Here is a 23,380-nt window from a genome sequence, read left to right as displayed (position 1 = left end):
CAAGTGATGATATACTATAATACATACTATAATATACACAAACAACCAAAACTTGTTGACAGATAGTGCACTTCGCGAGAAAAAATTGTACTGAACTGTTTATGCTACTCTACTTGGTAATTATGTCATGGATGTGTGTGATATGCGCATCTGGATTATTTAAATCCAGATCATAAAAATGTCAATGTAAACGTGATATTACGTGTGGCAGCCAGAATGAATAGTTGCAAATCATTTGATTTTTCCGCGTCGCTTTTGTGTCATTTGTGGGCAGAGTTGCATTTTTACAACGCGACACTCTAAATAATGCTCAACGCGTTCATTCTCTTTCAGCCTTCACTAGCATTTTTATTTAAACTTCAATTTCTGAATGCCTACTCTTTTGATCTGACGGCATTCCAGCACGTCTTGTTAAACAAGCTTTTGACTTTTTATTAACCGAAATTATTTCAGTTGGAATAAATAATTTCATTCCAATTCAAATAAAGTTCTTCAAAATCAACATCGGCCCTTCAAATTTAACCACCCTTAATATAGACTCTGGAAATCTCCGTTTATAACTAAGTACGTAAAGTACGTTTAGGCCCTGCAACGCCTATATGACAAAGAGTTTAGATAAGTTCATAAGTAGATCCCATGAGTTATCTGCTTTTATAGCTGATACCTTCCTTCAATTTTGAAGGGTTTTCAAATTTGAAAAGAATGCTCTCTAACAATCACACCAAATGTCCGCCAGCTGGATCCACAAATAGGGATAGCCCCTATAGAAATCAAACCCATCATTTGACTTCTGAAGCCTTTAGAAGCCCCAATTATCGCCCAAATTTTTAACTACCTGCATGTTTTTTATATGTTTTGCTGTTATCACAAACATAGGAAAATATCAAAGATATATGATTTTATAAAAATAACATCAAAGCACCAAATACCGGCCAAACAACCTGCTTCCAACTAGCAGAAAATAAAACATGCAATTGCTTTGTGAAACATTAAGTGGTTTGGCGACTTGTTTTTCTTAGTGTATGAAGTTCTTTGTTATCTATCAAATAGCTGTCTGTCGGACTGACTGCAGAATGCAGGTTTTTTATAACATACATATTTTTGTTTGTTCTTATACCATTTGCTGTATATGATATGAGAGTAGAGAAAGAGCGCACATGTAATGAAAGTTATCAAGAACTGGATTACTACTCACTCATACGCTCTTGTTCTTGTAATTGTCATAGATCAAGAAATCGAATTTCATGGCCATCTGGCCTGCTTGCTAGACGGAAATTACTTTACACAGTGACTGTTGGATAATTATGGGAACAAAAGCTATTTAAAACAGAACACGGATGCCAACGTCACCACAAGCCTACTAAATATGTATTAACTCAGTGGGATTATTGGTAATCACAAAAAACGTCCCATATTTGTAGAAACCACTTAAGTTATCGACATGTTCAATGATCACTAGACAGTCACCTGTTACTGTCTTCACTTCAGCATCATTAGAAACTGAAATTTCCAAATGAATGAATGTTTGTATGACTAATCATCATTTGCCGTCAGTCGCCGTAGGGTATTACTTGGCCCAAAAACCGGAATCTGGTAAGAAGCAAAAGAATAATTTAACCGGATATAATGAATATTAATGTGGGAAAATCATCAAAAAATAAACCAATAGCAGTGAAACTTTTTATCCGTGAGTTAAGGTTGACTCAAATATCCCCTTTTGATATATTTCTACCCACGTATTCCTACCCACACATTCCATGAGTGTATGCGGATACATACTAACATATATCATGCGGTTCTCGTGTGCTAATCTAAGGTGGTGAATTGTAAGTGTTTCTTTTGTTGTTGCTCTGATAACACTGATGCTTTATGATTGGCTTGTAGTGTGGTTGCCATATTGTTAACAAGTGAAGTCCCTTATTATTGGGTTGCCCAAAAAGTAATTGCGGTTTTTTTAAAAGAACGTAAATGCATTTTTAATAAAACTTAGAATGAACTTTAATCAAATATACTTTTTTTACACTTTTTTTCTAAAGCAAGCTAAAAGTAACAGCTGATAACTGACAGAAGAAAGAATGCAATTACAGAGTCACAAGCTGTGAAAAAATTTGTCAACGTCGACTATATGAAAGATCCGCAATTACTTTTTGGGCAACCCAATATTATGAATACAGCAGCAAGTGTTATCAAATGTAGGCTTGTTTTTATGTCACCATATTAAATTATGCTATAAACTTGAGAAGAAAAAATAAACATCTGCTAGTTTACATAAAACAATTTCTAAAGAATAATTGTTGATTATATACTCTTAATAGTTTTTTAGCTTTATACCTATTATAAAATTTTTCGTTTTATAATTTAAAGTAGCCAATATGATTCAATAGAGTTATACTAGGTATATTCAAATTTATAATTCTAATTTCTAAGATTTTAACCGAATTAGAAGGCAACATAAAATTTTACCATTTTCGACTGGCCATAGGCTGGCAGAAAAATATCAACAGCGATGTCTTGGCGAAACAATTAAAGGTGGTCTCATTTACACAACAACCGCAAATCATATGGTGCAATCCTCCATCTTGACATCAAGCTGATCAACGGTTTGCCACCACACACACAAATAAATTTGTGTACGTACATTGGCAGATAATATGCGAGAAAGAAGATGACAACAAAGAGAATACAGATAAAAATCTGACATCTTAATACCGTCAAACCGGCTGGCCGGCTGCCAACAGCTGTTCGCGTGAGACCACCTTTTTAAATCCGCCTTGTAGGGATGTCCAAAATGGTGTGTCAATGATAGAAGAACTCTTGGACATCATAGAAAACTACCGAAAAACTGGAAAACAGCTTAAAAGCAGAAAGAACTAAGTAGGTCGGAATAAGCAGAGACTCCTACGACATCGAGTCCGACGCCTTCGGCTGTCCAGAGTAATAGGAACGCACAGAGTCCAGTCAATTGTAACTCCGGTAAGAAGAAGAAGGATATAGCTGTAGAAATGAGACCACCAGCGAAAACGGTTGAAAGTAAGAGGCCCGTGAAAGAGGCAAAAGACGCCGAAGAGGACCCCGCGGCGAATTCTGTGAGCATGGAAACCTAGGAACAGATATGAAGACATCAGCAAACAGATATGCAGAGGAAATCGCTATTTGGTACGTCCAGAAGGCAAAAACTTCAAGCAATTCTCTTAATCATGGGCAAAGTATACCTTTGGGATATTCTGGATTCCCTCCTCTTCTAAAGAAGTGACTGTTCAGCTTCATATATACATATTTTCCCATGAACATTCCATTAACGAAAATGGGATACTTCTCTCATATCAAAGAGTGCTGTCCTGTTCAAGTTTTTGCTCAATGATATGGGACCTCCTTTTTTATGCCGAACCCGAACGGCGTGCCGCTTAACGACATCACTTGTAAGAGACGTTTTAACATGGCTGGATAACTCACAAACGTCGCCAGGATTTGTAAGGGGATAATCACTTTGGAAAAATTTTTTTTTGATGTTCACGGCGGGATTTGAACCCAGGCTTCCAGCGTCATAGGAGGACATGCAAACCTCTGAGCCACGGTGGCAGCAAACGGCATTTAATTCCAGAAAGCGGAGGAGGGCTTTTGTCTCCCTTTTGTCGGGATTTGGGGTCCACTCCGAAGCACTTCATATCGGTAAGACAGCCGGACGAGTATGTGACATTTCATGCTGTGATCTGTGCGGCTATCGTACCGCAAGAGAAATCCGAGAAGAGGCTCAACGTCTTCAAAGCTCAGGATTTATGTGGACAACATTTTCAAGGTCTTGGATTCGAAGACGGCGATATCGAGGTGCATGGCGGAATGCATGGATGAGCTTCAGGCTCATGGCATGGCGCAAATGTATTCCGTGAAATACGAAGGCAGATAAATATGCCTGGAATGGCTCTGCCATGGCAAGCAAACCCGTGGCCGGTCTCGCTTATACGAAGTTTATCGATACGCCGTTTGTCGAACTACCAAACATAATAAAGGGTATGGTAGGAGGCCACTGTAGCGCAGAGGTTAGTATATCCGCAAATGACGCTGAACGCCTGGGTTCGAATCCTGGCGATAGCATCAGAAAAATTGTCAACGGTGGTTATCCTCTCTTAATGCTGGCGACATATGTGACGTACTGTACCATTTTGTGTGACAGCCGTGTAAAAACTGCTCGACAAAGAGGAGGACACGCAGTTCGGACAAGGCTATAAAAAGCAGATCCCTTATCATTGAGCTTAAACTTGAATCGGAAAGCACTAATTGATATGTGAGAAGTTTTCCCCTATTCTTTAATGGAATGTTCATGGGAAAATTAGCATTTGCAGTGAAAGGAGGTGGCGAGTTGCGAATCTGTACATGGTTGCCAGACTGCCATGACACCCTAGCCTGACGTCGACCAAAGGATGACGAAGTAGCTGCTGGCTATTAATAAGAGGTCAATGAGCGCTATTACAGGGGTTATAAGCGGGAGCTGCCCGATGGGTCAGATGGCGATGCGCATGGGAATCCCGAACAATGATTATTGCAAAAGCTAATATGACGAGGATGAGGAAGGGACTATTGTGTATTTGCTTTCTTTATGTCCTAAAGGGGCAGAGGCTTGCTATCTTAGGGAGGTGATTTTTCTCCGATCTGGGGGAACTTGCAGACGTATCTCCTGAATATCTCCTCAAATAAGTGAACAGCACAGAATGATTTCAACAGAGGGGAAAAGAAACCATTCACGCGGTCGTTCGATTCACTGATTTAACTTTGAAATTATAGATGGGACCTACATCAGGTTATAGGCCGATTTGGACCATGCTTACCACGAATGTTGAAAGTCGTAACAAAACACTACGTGAAAATCCGCCAAATCGGATAACAATTGCGGCTTACCGAGGTTCAAGATATCAAATCTGAAGATCGATTTTTATTGGAGCTATATCAGGTTATAGACTGATTTGAATGGAAGCGATCTTCATCAATAAGAAGTATATGTGAATGGGCTCGCAGATCAATATTTCGTACTGAAACTCCCTCTATAACATGGTGATCTTCTGCTTGTTATGGGTTACAAGGTTTTATTTTTAGTTCATTGCAATTATTATTAATGGCACTCATGACTGTACAAGTCGCTAAAGATTTCCTTGCCTTACCGCTCAAAGTGCAAATAAAAAAAACTTAACCACCACTACACATCAATTACCCACTCCCATGAAAACTGAAACCTTCTTGGAAGGATTTCACAAAGAAGACAAATGTGATATCTTGTGGTGTGGTACAAATGCAGTGGCCCTGCGATACGACAAAATCCATTTCAAAGCAAATTTAAACACATTCTCAATATGTGAGAATGTGAAGATGGACTCTGAACTCAGGATTTGTCTTTTTTTATCCAATATTTTAAAGGTAGGGTATGTATGTATGTATGCAAATACATTACTATTACTTTTGGGGGAGGGAGGTTTGGTTTTTTCTTACCTGTGAATGCAGTTTCCAATCTTTATATGCTTTAACAATGTAATCCATGTTTACAGTGTGCTGGTGTGTATGTGTGTGTCTGTATGAAGCTTAGTTTTTTATTGCACAAAGCCCCCCTATACTCAGAAATACAAACACTCGAACAACAAGTTGGTTAGCCAGCACCGGCTATTTGCTTTGACAGAGTGAGTATGTGTGCACGTTGGCGTTGTTGTAGTAACGTAAAGTAGTTTATGTTTAAATATATATTTTTAGCACACCACAATCAATGATGAAGTTGATGATGGCTGGCGATGACGACGATGTTTTTTTTCGAGTGTCTTGAACACGGCTCGCCTGCTGTTTGTAATGGTTCGGTCTTGGCAACACCACAATTATAAACTTCTGCTGTTGTTGTGGCTGGCTTGCCTCCACCTTTTGTTTTATTTATTTAGCCTAGAGCTAGCTTTGTTTGTTGCAGCAAATACTAACTAAAAAAGTAAAGCCTTTCGGTTCTTTTGTTGGCTATTTTAGCAATTCTTAGTGGACCCTAGGTAAGTTGCAGGGGTTGAATGACTCTGAGGCTATTGGCCGGCATGTATGTGTCTTGGATCTTTGTCTGTTTTAAGCTGGCTTCTTTTGATGGACACAGTTTACCTTAGCAAAGGGAAAAACACAACAATTGAAAGAGAGCGAGAGAAAGCACTTCTAGGGATTTCCTCTTTAAGTAAACACTAAATAAGTACTTGTATTTAGATAATATGGCCACACTTATTACATATATTGCATGTCTTCGAGAGAGTGGGATTTTCAGTTTGGCCTTTTGTTGTGCTAGTTAAAATCCCTTGCTCTGCTCTCTTTACCTAGACTAGATACGACTAGGCACGCTTCGAGGTTGTTTCGGGTGGTCTATTAATGTGGTTGTAGTTGTTGCAGAACTAATTGCATGCTTGGCCTGTATAAATTTGCTTGTAAATGTTTGTATTACGGCTCTTGCAAGGTGTTGTTGTTTTAATCGGCGTGATTGTTTTTTTTTATTTCATAAACAAATCCAAAAAAGCGAAACGAAATCGAAACGTGATTTTTTATTGAATTTCTTAATGAAAAATATTCGCACAATTCACAAGAAATGCCAATTTATACACGTATTATCATTTGGTTTGATTAAAAAAAGCGATATTTTTTTATTTCTTTAATACTGTGGCACTCTTCGTTTATTTTATTACCAATCCACTTAACTAAGGCAGCAAAAAATCGGCGTCGTTGTTGTTGTTGGGGGGGGAATTTGACGATTTCTTTAGAGTAGGCAACCCGGACCTTTATTTGTATTTTCTTAGTTTTGTTTCATATCTTAAAAATAATCTCTGCTATATTGTTATTGTTGTTCCTTGAACTGATGATATTTTGTTATTCCCGGTGAGTGAGGCACACAATATACACAAAGGCTGGTAATAAATTGCACCGGCTACACGTTATACATTCATATATATGGATATTTAAGACACAAAGGTAGGTTTTTTTTAGTACACTAAGTTAAAATTATGTTTATTATTTCGTTTTTGTTTTCTTATATTGAAAAAAATTTATTTATTTATGGAAGACAATGGCTCAGAGCTGTTTCGTACTCTTCAACGAATATTTATCAAAAAGGGCCGCTTGCGCTGAACTTAAAAATAAATGACTAATCAGCGACAAAACCCCGAAAAACCGTTAAACACTTAAAAAGTTTCTTCTAAGATGCTTGCTTGGGGGGTTTCTTATTTTAAATTTCACTTCTTCAATTCGATTTAAGCGCGCGCACAGCTTTAACTTCCATTGGCTTTCGTTTGGCGACTGACACAAGCTCTTTTAACTGTTGTCTACGTACTGCTGCATGTGGGCTGTGGGGTAACTAACCAACTTTTTAGCACATCAAGTCAGAGTGTCAATTCTTTGTTGTTGGTTTGCGTCGATGGGGAGCTCTTTTTGAAAACGGCAGTGGTTGGTGAGTGAGTGAGTGAATTAGTGTACCCGGTTGAACAGCTTTGCTTTTGCTTTTGCTTTTGTTCTTCTTCTACTTGATTATGTGGAGTATAACTACAACATTGTCTTTGCTACCGTTCCTCTGCTAAAGTCTCCGTCATATGGTTTTTGTTATTAAATTATCAACACTTCACACGCACGCACGCACACTTTCAACTGTTGTGCTCTCTTATTGTTACCAGCAGTAAGCAAATGTTTTTTTTTTTTCAAAAGAGAACAACAAAGCAATTGATATTTGAAGAGAGTTAACGATACTCAGAGAAAAATTAAGTAAAAAATTGAATTGAACATAATTTTTTTAACCACTGAATCAAATAAACATAAAGAAATATATTTTTGATCATAGAACATGACAGTATATGTCGTGAATAGTGTTGCCACTCAAGAAAATTATTTCCTACCAAAATTTAAGAAAAATTGTACCAAACCCTAACAAATATTCTGCAAGCCAAAAATGTGGGATATGTTTTTATTTATATCCACCACTGAAGAGTTGGTTATTTTGTCCTTCCATTTGCAACACATCAAGTTATATATTTTCAACCTTACAAAGTATACATACTAGATCGTCGTAATAATAAGTTACATATACGATCTAGCAATGTTTGTCCATCTGTATATTAAAATAATTCTACAGTCCATAGTTCAAAGATAGGCTGAATCTTCATATGACACCTTTTATACCGATTTTCCGATAAGAATTCTTGAATGCATAAAAATCGTTTTTTTGCCCCGATTGAGAACATACGCAAATGCGCATTTACTGTTCATTTTCGCCGTAGCAGTGAGTTGCATGGACCGCTCAACATCTGAATATGGACCAGATGCCATATAGACCACTTTTCCTATTGAAAACCGCATTTCTTACCGATAATTTACGAAATTTGGAAAAGATCCCTTGACACTCGAATCAATTATATTCATTATTGAAACTTTATCATTTCAGAGCTCAGAACTTTTTCTCTGAAATTTGAAACAGTGAGACTCCTTGTAACAGTATTAGGCCCCTCTCCTAGAGATACGTCTGCGTTTTCACCAAGATCGGAGAAAACCCGCCTACTCAAGATGGGGCTGTGCTCCAGTAAACCAGGATATGAGCAGCACAAGTGCTAAATGGTCTCCTCCTCATATTCGTCAAGACAGCTTTTGCAATAATCATTATGCAAGATTTCCATGCAGCGTTACCACTATAAAAATTGTTTTCCAAACAAAATTTTTGAAAAACCCAACAATATCCCTCCCAGGCGACCAAAATTGTAAACTAAACCAAAACACACGCAATCTTCTTGTAGCAGTTATATTTTAACATTAAAATAATATAAATTAAGTAAAGATGCACCTTTTATTTTATACAAATATAATGGGGGAGCCTAATGCAAATCAACAGATCGGTTTACATGGTTTTTATTGACCATATTCGGTCCAAATATCTGGAGGCTTTTTGTTTCATTGTTTCTAACTTGAGCAAAATCGAATAATAAATGCGGCGGTTATGGGCTTAAGACCCTAAGTCGCCATATCGGTCTGTATGGCAGCTAAATCCATTATCGGATTGGCATATTCAAGAAAAAAATATGGATCTGTCCAATATTACACCTCAATATCTCAATTTTTGAAGGCTGTGGCGTGAATACAACAAATGAACAGACACGCGGATCTCGTTAAATCATCTTAGAATTTTACGATGATCAACAAAACATACATTTTTTGTAGGGTCGGAATTGGATATTTCGGTGTGTTGCAAATGACTAAATGAATTTACCCCCTATTCTATGGTGCCAGTTATAAAAATTCAACTTCGCTAAAAACTTACATCATCGAAATGGGCCGCCAATCCGATCAAACTCTTAAAATTTAAAGTAAATCCAAACCAAATTTGGCAGAAAAAACTCAAAACGGCAAAGCAACTTCCATGTTAAGCTGGCAAACTATCGAGAATCGCAACATTCCATATTTTCGATAACTATTTCTAATAATAAATATCGATAGTATCGCTACTATTGTTAATTTCGCATCACCTATATTTCGAACGATAATGAGAAATAGAAATCAGGAGATAGCTTTATATAGAAGCAATATCAATGCACAAACCGAATAACACTAAATTTAATAAAGTCAGTTGGACGTCATGATAGAAAATTTTAGACTAATCGTATATAAGTTGCGCCCTCTATAGGCGCAATGTGTTTTATAGACATGTTATATGTTAATTTATCAGATAGTATCGATAGGAAAAATATCAATCGATATACAGACAAAAAACGAAATATCGATAGTGCTATCGTTGCTAGAGTTGCACTAATCACTGATTTTGACAGAGAGTGCACTAAATATTTTGTTGTTGGGTAACTGCTATTACCTGTAAATGAATATATCTTGGTTTAACCCCCGTAATGACGTCTTATCAAGGGCCAGCAGCACCTTCAGTCGACGTTAGGCAGAGTGTTCACAGCAAACTGGCGTCATTATTCAGATTCTCACCTTGCGAAACAACTCTTCAATGGCATCCCCTCTACTACGTTAAGTAGTGCAAGAGCAAAAACATGTTAGTAAGCAGCACCAGACTCCAACATCTAAATATTCACAAAGCCACATGGCTGTTCCTCGATCAAACGAAGAGAAACCAAATCATGTTGCGATAGATGGAAGGTATTCATTCAGCGTGTTGGATGTATAATTGATTTGAGGAATGAATTAAGATTTGAATTATTAGCATATTACAGCAGAGACTACAACCTGGTAAGTGTAAAGAAAAACGTGCGAAAGCTAGGCGTCGAAAAACTGCAAACGGCAACGACATACTGCACACTGCTGACCGAATTGTTTGAAGAAATCACTGCTTTTCTCCAAAGGTACAGCGTAAAAAATATTCAAAACGAATAGAGAGAAATCTTTGAAATTTGAATTTGTTAGAGCTAAGGTGTTACCAAGATCATGTGCAAAATTAATTTCGAAAACAAAATATGCAAAAAATACACTTTTTCACCTTTTATGACTTCCATATAACTTGTATAGGAGGCCACCGTAGCGCAGAGGTTAGCGTGGCCGCCTACGATGCTGAACGCCTGGGTTCGAACCCTGGCGAGATCATTAGAAATAATTTCAGCGGTGCTTATCCTCTCCTAATGCTGGCGACATTTGTGAGTACTATGCTATGTAAAACTTCTCTCCAAAGAGGTGTCGCACTGCGGCTCGCCGTTCGGATTCGGCTATAAAACAAGAGGCCCTTTATCATTGAGCTTAAACTTAAATCGGACTGCACTCATTGATATGTGAGAAGTTTGCCCCTGTTCCTTAGTGCAATGTTCATGGACAAAAATTCGTATTGTACAATATCATAAGAGGACACATAGGACACCGAGCTCACTTATGCAAAATTGGTACGGCGAGTGATGGCTTGTGTAGGATGTGTAAGGAAGATGATGAGACGTTTGAGCACTGGCTTAGGTGTATATTCATAGTGGCATGGGGCGGATTAATATCCGCACCCTTTTTTCAACCTAACCTGCGCTATAAAAGCACTGTTTCAAATTTCATCAAAATCGGATAAAAATGCTCCTTTTATGCGCTCCATACTCTATATCGGGAGATCGGTCTATGTGGCAGCTATATTCAAATATGGTCCGATCACTACGATATTCAACAAGACGATTTAAAGGAGTACCAAAACCCGCTGTTCCAAATTTCATTGAAATAGGATGGAAAATGCTCCTTTTACTGGCTCATTACTCTACATCGGGAGGTCGGTCTATATGGCAGATATATCCAAATATGGTCCTATGTGGACCACAATTGAGAGGAATAGGTAGGGGAACACACCGGAATACACTGTACGGGTAAAAAATTGAGCTTTTATGGCCTCAATCGACTATATCGGGAGATTGGACGTTCGGTCTATAGGGCAGGTATATCCAAATATAGCCCGATCTTAACAGCACTTCACAGAAAGGGGAATGGGTCTACCAGAACTCACTGTGCCAAATTCCTTCGAAATCGGATGAGAAATTACCAGTTTATTGCCTCAAGACTTTAAGTCTGGAGATCGGTCTATATATAACTAAAATATGATTTTATGAAATCAGAAGATCAGGTTTATACACAAAGAATACGAAATCATCAAAAATTGGTTGCACAATACTTTTATACCCAAGATATCTGCAAAATTATAAATATCCAGCTTTTGGATACTAATGGGTAAATACCCGGGTATTTACACAATTTACCGGGTAAATGCCTTTTGGCTATTTACCCAATTTACCGGGTAAATGCCTTTTGGCTATTTACCCATCGCCCATCTCTACTAATGACCGTAAAGCATTTATAAATTAGCTGAAGAACAACAAGGTAGCAGTAGCCGATGGCTTATTTGACATTAAAAATTAAAAAAAAAAAAATTAAGCGACCGATTTCCCATAACAATAATCGTCATCTACATCCATACACATAAACAAGACATTTCTTTGTATGTAACAAAGTTGCATTCTGTGTTTTTTGTTATTGGCCATCTGAAATTACTCGTCATATTAGTTTATTCTGCATTGCACTAACCAGATGTTAAAACAATGTAAACGCCTTGTTAGTGTGTTCCCTTATGGGTATTTAGAATTTCAAAAATAAATGACGACAATATATTTTTTTATATATTTTTCTTAAGTGTATCTCTTACTAGCGTCTTATCTCAATAAAAACAAATGTTAACTATTTCTCTTACTCTTTACAACTCTCTCACTACTTTTTGCGGTTGTGGTTGATCATAAAATGGGTTACTTTTTGGCAATTGTATTTACATGCAATGAAAAAGGGAGAGCGTGAGGGAGAGAGAGTGTGACACTCATAACATTTTAAGCGGCAATTGATTGATAAGTCTTATTGTTGTTGTTGTTATTTTTCTGTTCAAGTAGTTGTGAGACAGTAACTAAAGAAATAGAGCATTGAAAATGAAGAGTCGCTATACTTTTTGCTTTAACTGAAAGTAATAGGTGTTGTGCATATTAAAAAAAAATAAGTACCGCCAAAGTGTATGTTAGAGAATAATAATGAAATAAGTTCCAGAAAAAGGGAAAGACACTTGGAGAGCCAACATAAGATACCTTAATAAGATAATGCTGCATTTATCTTCCTTTGGTACAAAACATGTACACCTCCATTTGTTTGTGAGATGGTCTCTTTGTAGTACATTTGATTAACATTATTGAATGTTAGTTGATATTAATAAAATAAACAAATTGTCACCAAGTGCTAATGATAAAGTTCTATAGAGCATACGACTGTCTGTTTATCAATGGGAAATCACAAACATTTACCAAATGCGTTTCAATGTTAGCAAGGGGCAGGGACAGAGAGGCCAGGCTTGGCAAACAGCAAAAAAGTAGAGTTAAAAATGCATGGTGCTGGGGTACAAAATCCAAATAAGAGACTTGAGATTTTCGGTGGCACTGCAAGTGGGACAATAAATAATTATTTGAATAACGGTAAATGTAGCTCACAGATGTAATTTGTATGCAAATACAATGTTCACATACAGTTAGCTGCAGATACATTTCCATATGTTATGGCATGCGATTAAATCAAACCACTGTCATTATTTACATTATTTATTGTGTTTATACTAATAACAGTTACAACAATTTAACACAAACAGGTTTCTCTTAATCAAACATTAATAACATGAAAGTCTTGACATGTGGCGTAACCCAAATATAATTCAAATGAAGAATATTGCCATCTTATTGACCATATGTAAGTGTTGACAACAGTGAATATTGAGAGAGATTTAATTGCCACATTCCATACATTAAAGGGTATGATTCACTTTAACCAGTATGGCTCACAAATATCATTTCTTTTTAATTCACAATTAAATTTCCCCTTTTTGTTTACAAATGTAACCGCAAACAATTATAAAAGAAGCAACTCCCTTAAAACTTGAATGCAGTTTGGTTGTTTTTTCAACTATTTAGTTAAAAATTAATAATGTTTATTATATGTATGACTCATATGGATGGTGTTTGTGTATTAATGGTCTACGAACTACATCCATAGGATAAAAAAAAGTATCACTCATACGTCACATGGTGAAATTCGATGATAAGCCATAACCAACAAAGTCAAAGTGCTTGTATGTTAACAATTTTTTTAAGAATAAAATAAATACATAAGTCTTGTGGGAAATTAAGGTTAGTATTCTCCATTAATCGTATTTTACCACACATATTGGGTAATTTTTCTATAAAACACTTAATTTCCATCGAGCTGTTTAACAGTGGGATGAAAAAAAAAACTAGTTCAATTAAGACTCCATTTTGAACAGATAAATATATCTTCACATGACGTGTATTACAACTAAATGCCTAATCAGACATCAAAATATTAACTTTTAATAACCAATAGGTATTCAGCTCTGAATGTATCATCAATGAAATAAGTACAAATATTGGCCAAATTTATTGACAAAGATACGCAAAATAGCAATACCGAGGATAGATGTTTGCAAAATCGATATTTTTAGTGGACCGCAAAGGGCCCAATCCTTAAATGGCCTTTATGGAGTCTAATCTGGTTAACATCTCAGCTATGACGATTTAAATTTCATGAAAATATCTTTATCCCTTTAAAATTGCAGTCTTGTTTGCACAAATTTTTCCACATCGTACTGTGTTTTGTTAAGCCCAAATTTTGGTATTAGATTTCAGAGATTTGCAGTCGTTGCGTTTGTAAGTTTCTTTATGATGAAATGGCAGAGTATACTATATACTTTTCACTTTCACAGTTAACATTTGGACACAATTATCAACCAGTGTTGCAACCCAGAAAATTTTAACTCATAAAAAGTCACCCTTTAATTGGCCATGAGAATTGAAGGGATATTTAATGCATCTGTGAAAAGAAATTACAAGACAACAGACGATCGTTCGAAAACCACACAGCATTAGTAGATATTTGAAAAGCTGTTTAGGGTCCTTCACTAGAGCCCAAATAGAAACAATAAAATTAAAATACCTTGAAAAAGAGTAGAACATCCCTTGAACTGCTCAGATACAAGTAAATAAATGAAATTGTACCCAATAAATACTAGAAGTATAGGTATTTCTTGCACAGAAAAAAAGTTTGCCCTAAATTAAAGATTTTTCCTTATTCGTAGGATTTTGGCAATGAAAACGAGACAAAGAGCCAAAGAAACCCCACTGCACAAGGTTATGCCTAGGATATAAGATGCTTTAAACGTCTTGTTGTACAGGTTGGAGGTTGGCATTGACATCAAGAGTGTTTTTGACAATGTGAGGGCATATACACTCAGTCAATCTTCAAAACAACTCTAGTTGGACCGGGCCATAAGACTGGCTTAACCATATGTGAGTTTAGAGCAAAACAAATATTAGCCAAACCGAAGCATCACGTTTCCTCATCAGAACGATTTCGATATTGGACAAGGTCAAATACTTGTGAGTGATCTAGCAAAGCAAACTCCACATACATCAGAATGCTGACAAAGCTCTTAGAAGCGGATTAATATATAGAAGGGCCATAGGCTAGAAATGGGTCTGAATCCTAACATGGTTTTCAGGAAGTATGGTGGACATTACAATAGATTCAGATGACGTGTCTTAGCAGAGGCGGTCTTAGCAGAGGCGGGTCGATGAGAACCTCGCCTATTAGTGCACTGTTCTGCACAATACTGTATGTTCGACCTATAAACATACGGATTATAGTATGAGGCAGCTAATGCAGCTATGAGAGTTAAGGCGATGTTATAGAAGACAGCAACTGGTCCTACCATAGCGGAGCAATCAATGCAACGATGGAAACCTGGTTGAATTGCAAGAGGTTTCGGATGCCTCTTACGATAATTGAGGTCAAGAGCGGAACTATTTGGCGGCAGCATTGTCGGGAAGGAACGAAACTCTACTATTGTCTTGACAAATGTTGTACTACATAGACGAATCGAAGCTAGGAACGAGAAAGAAGCTGGGTGTTAACATTAACAAGTAAAAGCATGCTAAGTTCGGCCGGGCCGAATCTGGGAAACCTACCACCATGGATTCTGCTGAAAATTTATACAAAATAAATTTATTTGAAGGGCATAATTTTATTCTACATACCAAATTTCTGTCAAACCAGCAAAAATTAAAGCCTGTAGGAACCGAACAAGGATGATCGAGAGACCGGTTTATACGATTTGGACCGTACGAAAAACAGTTGTTGAAAGCCATAACAGAATACTATGTGCAAAATTTCAGCCAAATCGGACAAAAATTGCGGTTTCCAGGGGCTCAAGAATTTAAGTCGGGAGATCGCTTAATATGGGAGCTATATCAGGTTCTTGACTGATTTAGACCGTACATAGCACAGTTGTTAAGAGTCATAACAGAACACTATGTGCACAATTGCGATTTGAACCGTACTTAGCACAGTTGTTGGTAGTGATAACAGAATACTTTCAGCTAATTCTGACAAAAATTGCGGCTACCAGGGGCTTAAGAAGTCAAATCGGGAGATCGCTTAATATGGGAGCTATATTAGGTTCTTGACTGATTTAGATCGTACTTAGCACAGTTGTTAAGAGTCATAAGAACGAAACACTATGTGCAAAATTTCAGCTAAATCTGACAAAAATTGCGGCTTCCAGGGGCTTAAGAAGTCAAATCGGGAGATCTGTTTATATGGGAGTTATGTCAGGATATATATCGATTTGGACCATACTTGGCATAATTTTTGGAAGTCATAACAGAAACCTTCGAGAACACTTCGCGCAATATCAGCCAAGTCGGGTAAAAATTGAGGCTTCCGGGGGCTCAAGAATTCAAATCGGGAGATTGATTTATATGGGAGCTATATCCAAATCTGAACTTATATGGCCCATTTGCAATCTCCAATAACCTACATCAATAGAATGTATCTGTTCAAAATTTCAAGCGGCTAGCTCTACTCGTTCGAACGCTATCGTGGTTTCGGCAGACGGACGGACGGACGTGGCTAGTTCGATTTAGAATGTCGAGACGATCAAGAATATATATACTTTATGGGGTCTCAAATCAATATTTCGAGGTGTTACAATCGGAATGACTAAGTTAGTATACCCCCATCCTATGGTGGTGGGTATAAAAACCGCACCATAATGTGGAGAAGACGACGAGATGCTAAAACATTTACTAATGCCCAGCTTTCAGGTATAACAGATTCCGGTACTTGGGTGTGCATAAGATATGAGACTTGAACCAACTCATTGCAAAATGCAAATTTGCCCATGAACATTCCATTAACTAACTGGGGCAAACTTCTCACAAATCAATGAATGCTTTCCTCCTCTTTGGGGAGGACATAAAATGGAAAACAATTAGGGATTATAAAGGGTGATTTTTTTGAGGTTAGGATTTTCATGCATTAGTATTTGACAGATCACGTGGGATTTCAGACATGGTGTCAAAGAGAAAGATGCTCAGTATGCTTTGACATTTCATCATGAATAGACTTACTAACGAGTAACGCTTGCAAATCATTGAATTTTATTACCAAAATCAGTGTTCGGTTCGAAATGTGTTCATTCACCGTTCAGCGATGAGGCTCATTTCTGGTTGAATGGCTACGTAAATAAGCAAAATTGCCGCATTTGGAGTGAAGAGCAACCAGAAGCCGTTCAAGAACTGCCCATGCATCCCGAAAAATGCACTGTTTGGTGTGGTTTGTACGCTGGTGGAATCATTGGACCGTATTTTTTCAAAGATGCTGTTGGACGCAACGTTACGGTGAATGAACACATTTCGAACCGAACACTGATTTTGGTAATAAAATTCAATGATTTGCAAGCGTTGCTCGTTAGTAAGTCTATTCATGATGAAATGTCAAAGCATACTGAGCATCTTTCTCTTTAACACCATGTCTGAAATCCCACGTGATCTGTCAAATACTAATGCATGAAAATCCTAACCTCAAAAAAATCACCCTTTATAAGAAGTACCGGCTTGAGTTGGGTATTATGTTCGTTCACTGTGGAAAATTTCCATAAAACTTAAAAAAGCGCTTTTTACATTAAAAAAAAAACACATGGGCAACCCCATTACATGTTTTACCAACATCATTTGTTTTGGTAAATTAAGTTGTTTGCGTAGTTTTATCTATGACATAATCAATAGGTAGTGTACCGTAAACAGCTGACTACAATTTTTTTCCTCGCGAAATGCACTATCCGTCAACGAGTTTTGGTTATGTGTGTGTGTATTATAGTTAAGAACCATATTACACACAAAGAACGAAAAATGGCGCGAACTAGTTACATACACAAAATCAGAGTTGCCCTAATCACTGATTTTGACAGATGGTGCACTCAATATTTTATTGTTGGGTAACTACCACTACCTGTAAATGAATATATCTTGGTTTTATCATAAAACAATGAAAGTGGAAGAGCTATGTTTGCAAAATTTTTGTTTTGTTTTTTCTGCAAACCCAACTTCTACTGATCATGGCCATTGTTTTCACTAAAAACCGACACCAAGAAAAGAATTTTTAAGATATACATATTTATCCACTCATAAGTTGCATAATTATTTGCCGAATGTTTCGTTTGGACTACTGTGTGACAACACTTAGTAGATGTAGCTTTGAGTAAGGGGATGACCATATACTAAAATGTTAAATGGTTTTGGTATTATCGACCGGTATCAAATTAAAGTCTTTAGCCTTTCATAGTCAAATATTCAACTATGCGCTATTGTGGCTTCATAGCAGCTATATGGAAATATGATACGATCTGGAATAAAACTTGGCACGGACGTTTAGATCTCCAATACAATTCCCTGTTCAATGTTCCTTTTTGGTATGAAGTTTTAACATGTCTTATATGCATGGCATAGTACCTAACATATGTCTCCAGCATTGGAAGGGGATAACCACCGCTGAACAAATTTATTGATGTTTTCGCCAAGATTCGAACCCAGGTGTTCAGCGTCTTGGGCAAACATGGTAACCTCTTCGCTACGGTGGCAGCCCCCAAAACCTTTAATATAAGCTGACCTAGTGTGTGTAAGTTTAACAGAATGAATGGTGGCGGGTATCCAAGGCTTGAACCTAACTTAATTGCACTACATTAACACCGTCATATATAAATTTTAGCAAAATAATAATTTTGGATTGTGTAACATTCCCTTTTTATGAAAATTAAATTAACCCCATACAATTTGAAAGGTTTCATAAAAAGCTTAACTTCATGTTGGCTTCTAATCCCTGTCGAGATAAAAGTGACCTGCATGGCTCATATTTTTGTACGTGAGTATAGGTGGCGTATGAATGTTATTCATAAGACAACATTATAGCTTATTCGTCACATGGGGAAGTTTTAGTAAGAACGGTGAAAAGCCTACCTACATATTACAATGTATGAGTCATATCTTCTCAAATTTGCCAAATATAACATGGCAAAATAAATCTTAATTTATCATAAATTCATAGACAAACGAGTATAAAAAATTACATGAACACTTTACAAAAAAAAACTCTTAGAGGAAAATTTGAAATGTAGTTCACGTGTGAATGCCATGCGGTTTATTTGGCTCACAAATTCTATGTGATTTATCGACTGATCTAGCTTGTGTGCTATTTCCCTTCATTGAAATTGTCAATTCGATCTCACTCTGATTTGTGATTTCACAACCCCGTATGCGTCATTTCATATTTTTTAAAACTGGTTATATTATGCCATGTTTACAAGATTTGCTTATGTCTTTTTGAAAAACATGTTTTGAAAATTGCATTTTATCACACTCCAACATAAATGTTATGATGGACTATTATTTAGATTTATTTTTTTTTTTTCTTTATCTGTAAAATTTCGTTGATTTAATAATTTTTTTATTTATAAAAAAAATCACGAAAGATTATTTTAACCGTGTAAACGATCAATTTAATCAGCGTACAATTACCGTTATGTAGCATCACTTGATTGGAGCATAATATCAGTTCGTTGGCAAGACTGTTAAGCTCTAATGCAAAGAGGATAGAAATAACAGAGAAATTTAATTTCTCTCAAAATTTACCAAAAAAATTTACCAAATTTTATAGGTGTTGTTCATTATTTTATTTTTCTTCAAGCAAGTAGCTCGAATTTACAGCAAAAAGGAATGAAAGATACACATTTTGAAAGCTAGACTGCGGAAACCCTTCAAGATATACATGCATTACGCCATCGTTTCCTTCACTTGAAAGGAAATTTAGAAAATGCAAACGACGTAAAGAGTATGCCATTGAGAACAGAATTATGCTTGCGACTTGTTCTTAGATAATTCTCATTTATCTATATTTACAAGTTCCACCAAGCAGTCGAGGTGCGAACTACAAATTCTTTACCCATATATAATTTATGTTTCTCTAATGACATCAAAGGCTTTATTAGACGGCATGTAGTTGTCTTATGATATGTCAAATTTAGCAATGCAATCACGATCGTAATTGAAAAAAAATCCGGTTTGATTCAATCACTGTTTTAATTTGAAAACATTGTTATTTTCAACAAAGTTTTCAATAGAAAAAATGTTCTCGATATTTTTTTCTGTGTATAGCTACCATCGATAAATCGATCTTACGATTAAAGTTCTTGAGCCTCTAGAGGGCGTTATTCTTAATCGATTTGATTTGGCTAAAATTTTTCCCTTATAACCTTCAACATACGTGCCAAATATGGTTTGAATCGACTTATAACTTGATGTTTGTAGCTCCCTTAGAAACCGATCTCCCGATTTTACTTCTTAAGCACCTATAGGGCGCAATTCTCAACCGATTTGGGTGAAATTTCGCACAATGTTTGCAATTCTCATTCATTATCCTTTGTTTGCTCGTTCGCAATAACACTGAGCGTTGGACTTTTTTAAAAACACTTCTGGCTTCGTTTTCCTGTCAGGTAATCTGGAATATTGCTTCCGTTGCCGTTAAAAATTTCCATTATTTCCTTATCTTTGATAATACAAGCTTTTTTTTATATGTTAATTGGATTTCTGAATTTGATTGAAATATGAAAAACAACGTTTTATTTTTCGAAAATATCAAAAATCACATTTCTTTCAAATTTGCACTTGCCCAAAATCACATGACACATTGTAAACTATGACGTTGTTGTTTTGTGTATTAAATTTCACCTTCGATTTTTTTGGTGTCATTATCAAAATATAAATATTTTGTTTAAATAAAAATATTATTCGTCCTATCACTATCTGTCACAAGAATAAATATCACATACACTCATGACCATGTGGTGCGTTTGACAATTGCACGACCATCACTTGGATATTTAATTAAGTTATTAGATAAACAAAATTAGACAAATACCCAAAAACTAAATCAAGTTAAAATTCTAGAAAATTGTCAATTGAGTGGAACTTTGCAAATGTTATTAACGCCATTTGTGGTGATTAACGAGCCTGATTTTAATTTTGTTTTTTTGCTGACCAAGTTTCCCCTCCACTCCCACTCCTTTTTATACCCCCCACCATTGGGGGTATACTAATTTCGTCATTCTGTTTGTAACTCCTCGAAATATTCATCTTAGACCCCATAAAGTATATATATTCTTGATCGTCATGACATTTTAAGCCGAACTAGCCATGTCCGTCCGTCTCTCCTTCCGTCCGTCCGTCTGTCTGTCTGTCGAAAGCACGCTAACTTTCGAAGGAGTAAAGCTATCCGCTTGAAATTTGGCACAAATACTTCTCATTAGTGTAGGTCGGTTGGGATTGTAAATGGGCTATATCGGTCCACGTTTTGATATAGCTGCCATATAAACCGATCTGGGTTCTTGACTTCTTGAGCCGCTAGAGTGCACAATTCTTTTCCGATTTGGCTGAAATTTTGCATGGAGGTTTCTATTATGACTTCCAACAACTGTGCTAAAAATATTTCAAATCGGTTCATAACCTGATATAGCTGCCATATAAACCGATCTGGGGTCTTGACTTCTTGAGCCTCTAGAGGATGCAATTACTATCCGATTTGGCTGAAATTTTGCCTGAGGTGTTTTGTTATGATTTTCAACAACTGTGATGAGAATAGTTCAAATAGGTCCATACCTGATATAGCTGCCATAGAAACTGATCTGGGGTCTTGACTTCTTGAGCCTCTACAAGGAGCAATTCCTCTCCGATTTGGCTGAAATTTTGCATGACGTGTTTTGTTATGACTTCTAACAACTGTATTAAGAATGGTTCAAATCGGTCCGTAACCTGATATAGCTGCCCTATAAACCGATCTGGGGTCTTGACTTCTTGAGCCTCTAGAGGACGCAATTAATATCCGATTTGGCTGAAGTTTTGCATGAGGTGTTTTGTTATGATTTTCAACAACTGTGCTGAGAATAGTTCAAATAGGTCCATAACCTGATATAGCTGCCATAGAAACCGATCTGGGGTCTTGACTTCTTGAGCCTCTACAGTGAGCAATTTCTATCCGATTTGGCTGAAATTTTGTACAACGGCTTCTCTCTCTGACCTTTAACATACGTGTCGAAAATGGCATGAATCGGTTTATAGCCTAAAGCAGCTCCCCTATAAACCGATCTCCCTATTTTTCTTCTTTAGCCCCTAAAGTGCGCTTTTCTTACTATATTTTTGTTCATTTAAATTGCTCTAAGTCAGTTTTGTTTAGTTAAAGACAAGTTTTTTTGGGCAATATCATATGGATGGACCCAAGATTTGTATGTCATAATCCAGTTCAATCTTCAATGGAATGCTGCTGCTGCTGCCAGTAAGAAATATGTCGAAGCGAAAGAAATGTAAAGTCCATACATGCATTTCGGTGAACCACACTTGATGAGTAAGTCTTTTGATTTGGGACAAATTAACTTTTTTTTGTGTTAATTTAATTTGCACCTTGGTGGCTTGAGTATAATAGTGTTGTCATAATTTTTTTTATAATATTTGGACTTTTGTTTTTTTTCAAATTTTACAACTGATGTTGTTTATACGTTGTATTTACTTTAAGGTGCGCACAAAAATGGTTAAAGTCTTCCCCAATCTCTGACATCACTTTTGAAACGTCTTTTAAAAGAGTATGAAAATATGGGTTGCCCAAAAAGTAATTGCGGATTTTTCATATAGTCGGCGTTGACAAATTTTTTCACAGCTTGTGACTCTGTAATTGCATTCTTTCTTCTGTCAGTTATCAGCTGTTACTTTTAGCTTGCTTTAGAAAAAAAGTGTAAAAAAGTATATTTGATTAAAGTTCATTCTAAGTTTTATTAAAAATGCATTTACGTTCTTTTAAAAAATCCGCAATTACTTTTTGGGCAACCCAATAGCACATGTTGGCTGTCCCGGTAAAATTACCAAAGAGGATTGAAATAACAGAAATTTTTGTGCTCTCAAAATTTTACAGCAAATGTCAATATTTTAATTATCGATAATTATTTTATTTTTCTTCAAAGCAAGCAGCACTGCAGAAAAAATTTAAAAAAAATCTATTTTACAGCAAAAAGAAAAGAATGAAAGTTGCACATATTGGAAGCTAAGACTGCGAAAACCCTATATAGGTACGTTCATTAAGCCTTGGTTTCCTTCAGGGAAAAAAATAATGCATATTTAGAAAATGTTAACGACACAAACTGCATGCCAAGGCATATTTAATTAGGTGGCCGCATCGGCGAATTGCTACAACAAACCATCATTTTTGGGAATTTCATATGTCAAAATTTGTAAACAGGGCGAAGAAAATGCGATTGGTCTTGACATTTAAAAGAACAAAGATGTTTATTAATTTTTGAGTGTCAAGAAAACACTTATTTAAAAATGCTCAAAATACCAATTAGCTCCAGAGGCTTTACCCACAAAAGCGGCTGGAACATTAAGGTCCAATCTGTGTGGTGTTCATTGCTGCCATGAGAAGCTTAGGCTGCGGGCTAGCGGGCGCGTCCACATGTTGCGGA

General features: G+C 36.5%; 1 protein-coding gene and 1 long non-coding RNA gene across 2 annotated transcripts in view; one reads left to right on the top strand and one right to left on the bottom strand.

Annotated features, from left to right (window-relative positions):
- Positions 1-5,620, bottom strand: part of LOC106080547 (lysM and putative peptidoglycan-binding domain-containing protein 2) — a 30,250-nt gene extending 24,630 nt beyond the window's left edge. The window contains exon 1 of the mRNA XM_013241961.2: positions 5,479-5,620. Coding sequence (XP_013097415.1) covers positions 5,479-5,526 — 48 coding nt within the window. The 5' untranslated portion in view covers positions 5,527-5,620. The remainder of the gene's footprint in view (positions 1-5,478) is intronic.
- Positions 5,577-6,031, top strand: LOC106080549 (uncharacterized). The gene is made up of 2 exons (XR_001220233.2): positions 5,577-5,663; positions 5,734-6,031. It is a non-coding gene; the product is annotated as an uncharacterized LOC106080549 (long non-coding RNA).
- Positions 6,032-23,380: the final 17,349 nt, after the last annotated feature.

This window comes from Stomoxys calcitrans, chromosome 2 (genome assembly GCF_963082655.1).
Source record: "Stomoxys calcitrans chromosome 2, idStoCalc2.1, whole genome shotgun sequence".
NCBI lineage: Eukaryota > Metazoa > Arthropoda > Insecta > Diptera > Muscidae > Stomoxys > Stomoxys calcitrans.
The sequence above is the reverse complement of the archived record's forward strand: the minus strand, read 5'-3'. Positions and strand labels throughout refer to the sequence as shown.